The sequence below is a fragment of the Thunnus maccoyii genome, chromosome 22 (assembly GCF_910596095.1).
Source record: "Thunnus maccoyii chromosome 22, fThuMac1.1, whole genome shotgun sequence".
NCBI lineage: Eukaryota > Metazoa > Chordata > Actinopteri > Scombriformes > Scombridae > Thunnus > Thunnus maccoyii.
In genome coordinates, this window is record NC_056554.1 from 24127679 (window position 1) to 24131782 (window position 4104).

A 4104-nucleotide genomic window follows, 5' to 3' on the forward strand; every position below is an offset into this window, starting at 1 on the left:
TCGTGAGTGAAAGCTTTCCCACATTGTTCACAGCTATAGGGTTTCTCTCCGGTGTGAATGCGTTTGTGTTTTTTTAGATTACTGTCTGTAGTGAAAGCTTTCCCACATTGGTCACACCAATATGGCTTCTCTCCAGTGTGAATGCGTTTATGTGTTTTTAGAGCAGTTTCTTGATTGAATGCTTTCCCACATTGGTCACAGCTGTACGGTTTCTCTCCAGTGTGAATACGATGGTGGGTTTTTAGATGACCAGCATGAGTGAAAGCTTTTCCACAAAGGTCACAGCTGTACGGTTTCTCTCCAGTGTGAATGCGTTGGTGAGTTTTTAGATGACTTACACGAGTGAAAGCTTTTCCACAAAGGCCACAGCTGTATGGTTTCTCTCCAGTGTGAATACGATGGTGGGTTTTTAGATGACTGGCATGAGTGAAAGCTTTTCCACAAAGGTCACAGCTGTACGGTTTCTCTCCAGTATGAATGCGTTGGTGGGCTTTTAGATGACTGGCATGAGTGAAAGCTTTCCCACATTGGTCACAGCTGTACGGTTTCTCTCCAGTGTGAATGTATTGGTGGTGTTTTAGATCATTTTTATGAGTGAAAGTTTTCCCACATTGGTCACAGCTGTACGGTTTCTCACCAGTGTGAATACGTTGGTGACTTTTTAGATCACTGTTTCTCGTGAAAAATTTCCCACATTGTTCACAGCTGTATGGTTTCTCTCCAGTATGAATGCGTTGGTGGATTTTTAGATGACCACTTAAAGTGAAAGCTTTCCCACATTGATCACAGCTGTATGGTTTCTCTCCAGTATGAATGCGTTGGTGGACTTTCAAGGCACTTCCGTTGTTGAAAGCTTTCCCACATTGATCACAGCTGTATGGTTTCTCTCCAGTATGAATGCGTTGGTGGACTTTCAAGGCACTTCCTTTGTTGAAAGCTTTCCCACATTGGTCACACCAATACGGCTTCTCACCAGTGTGAATGCGATTGTGGCTTTCTAGATGACTGTATTGAGTGAAAGTTTTCCCACATTGCTCACAGCTGAATGGTTTCTCTCCAGTGTGAATGCGTTGGTGGATTTTTATTTGACTGTATTGAGTGAAAGTTTTCCCACATTGCTCACAGCTGAATGGTTTCTCTCCAGTGTGAATGCGTTGGTGGATTTTTAGATCACTGTCCATAATGAAAGCTTTCCCACATTGGTCACAGCTGTACGGTTTCTCTCCAGTGTGAATATGTTGGTGGGTTTTTAGATGACTGGCACGAGTGAAAGCTTTTCCACAAAGGTCACAGCTGTATGGTTTCTCTCCAGTATGAATGCGTTGGTGGGCTTTTAGGGTACTTCCTTTGTTGAAAGCTTTCCCACATTGGTCACAGCTGTGAAGTTTCTCTCCTTTGTGAATTTTCTGATGAATCTTTAAATGTCTTGAAGTTGTGAAGGCTTTGTCACAGTGCTGACAGCGGTGATGTTTGAGTCCCTCTCTCCCTGTCTGTTTCTAAACATACAGAGAAAGAGAGAGAGATTAAGTGACATTGCATGATGGAATGAATGATCTCTAACTGAAAGTAACTGTTAGATCATGTTTGTGGAACATAAACCACAGTGCTCAAATTAGACTAAAGCGTGTCTAACCAGCTATAGGAGCAGGTCCACAGAACATTTGGATTATTACATTGACAGTAATAATGACATTCAGTTGACATACAATTCAGCATATTGTTTCTTGTCTCTCTAGAGTGAAGTAGAGATGATAAGTAACTTTGAGTAACATTTCACAGTGAAATTAACGTAGTAATACTGTTATTTTTACTAAATTGAATTGTCCCGCCAGAGAGAAAAGTTAAGCTGACCAACATGCTGAATCTTGTTTTAAAAGGTTTTAAAACTATCTATTTAAAGCATTTGTAATTTCCCCATGGTAGATGACATCCAGTAACTTTAGAGATTTGAAGATTAGTGTCAAAATAATCAGCAACTACTTTGATAATTGATTAATCTTAATTTTAGTCATTCTTTAAGCAAAATGCAACACTTACTGGTTCCAGCTCCTCAACTGCAAACATTTTCTGCTTTTGTGTGTTTTTATATACTGCAAAATTGAATACTTTTGGGGTTTGGACTGTTGGTCAGACAAAACAAGACATGTGAAGATGATAAGGTCCTATTCAGGGTCCAAAATTAACACCCTCCAAGTGCCAAATGCAGGTAAATTTGGGGTTTGGTTGAAAAATAAATTGGGACAGGATGAAACAAACTTTAGTTTTTTTTTACTTAACTCAACTATGACTGCTCGCTGCCATAAGTGGAACAAAATCCGCCAGTAAGGGATAAGATACAAGCAATTTATCAAGCAGAACACTTAAATACATCTTCTCTTTGCTGCTTATACTCATGTGCTTCTACTTACTTGTAATGAAGTATTTTTACATTCCTGTATTGGTACTTTTAAAGGATCAGAATACTTCTTCCACCATTGCTGATACATTAGAAACATTGAATACAAGCTGCCTGTTAGCAGTTAAGCCACAATGAAGTTCAGTACTGATATTAACTAGAAATCCTCTTCAGAAACATTTAAAATGTCTGATTTCTGTTTTTTCTTCATCAAACACAAAGTAAACGGAGGTTATTTCTAGCTCTGTTTATATTACTCACAACAAGGTGAAATCATGAAATACTGAGACTTTTTTGTATTTTTTACTGCTGAAAAACTCTGTGAACACAAAGCCTGGAAGTGTTTTAGTTCTCTTTTTCAGGACTTTCCCTCCAACAACACAATGAGACACAGACCCTCGAGACTCATCCTCGTGTCTTTAGTCTCATTATGAAGCACTTCTCATTATGAGAACTTTGCAGTTTTTACGCCCAAAAAACTGGTTTTATCATGAAGCCATGAACACTGACCTGTTTATTGGTGGAAGCAGAGGCTGAGTCTGGTTCTTCTCTTTTAACAGGGTTGTTGGTGTGGTGCTCTGTGTTCTGGTTCTCCTCCATTCTGCTCTTGTAGTGATCTTGGTCAGTGAAATCCAGCAGGTCTCCTCTCTGACTGATGGTGTGTTTCTGTTCAAGTTTAAATATCAACTCTTGTGAGATTACTGGATTTTGACCCCGCCCCCTTAGTCACTGTTGCTAAGTAGCAAGATTTCCTACCAGACTGTTGTGAAACAAAATGGCTCCTTGATTTCAAGCAGAAGGGGACAAAAGCAGCTTCTACTTTTTAACTTTACTGTCCGATTTTGCAGATTAAGCTTAGCTCTGTGGTAACATTTTAACAAATACACATTAAATATTTGAAGATGGACATTTCCAGTTGAAAATCTAATACACATACATATTGACCTTTTAACTATTGGTCGAGATGAATTATTATATTTAACAGGTATGTGTGTTTTCCCCGCATCTCTGTCTAAATGTTTGCTCTGAAAATCATTTAAAAATTTCACCTACCTGCTCCATGTAGATTTTTGTGTCATAGACTTATCCTTACTATGTTTTTTTCCTCTGTGGTCAGTGTTAGGATATTCTATTTGTGATGATAATACAACCATAATAGGCCGCATATGAAAAAGCCATAACCATCACAGGTTGACTGAAGTATCACAATTCAATGTATAGAGAACTGATTTCTGAAAAATGATTATGTAATTTTTTTGCCAGTTACTTAGCTGAGCTTCTATTTGATACTTAACAGCTTTTTAATGTCATGCTGCATCTTAAACATTCTCTTTTTTTATTTTTTATGCCTTAATGATACAAAGAAAATCCACAAGGGACTTGAATTCATGATTACAATGGCTGAATCTGAATGTCTGGACTTCAATGCACTTGCAGACTTGTGGACTTAACAGACGTGTTGCTGGAAAGTCTACGAGTACTGAGAGCTCAAAAGCCACAATATATCAAATCCACAAGGGGGTTTTATATAAATAATAATTCAATAACAATATTGAAAGCAGAACAACCAGTCGCTAGATGTTGCTCTCTCTTTCTCCCATAGATGCAACTTGGTCTCTGTAATGCAAAAGCGTAAAACTGCATTTATTTTGAATTTCAAAATGTTGCCTTTTGTTGATATCCAATTAAATCAAATAAGACTGAAGCAC

The 4104-nt window shown here is 38.2% G+C and overlaps 1 protein-coding gene across 1 annotated transcript; it reads right to left on the bottom strand.

The window, feature by feature from the left end:
• Positions 1-506: 506 nt before the first annotated feature.
• LOC121889694 (zinc finger protein 239-like) lies at positions 507-3102 on the bottom strand. Its single transcript, XM_042401861.1, is given in 3 exon segments — positions 507-722; positions 724-1496; positions 2906-3102. Coding segments are annotated over 3 exon segments (924 nt in total). The 5' UTR covers positions 2996-3102; the 3' UTR covers positions 507-661.
• Between the last annotated feature and the right edge of the window lie 1002 nt (positions 3103-4104).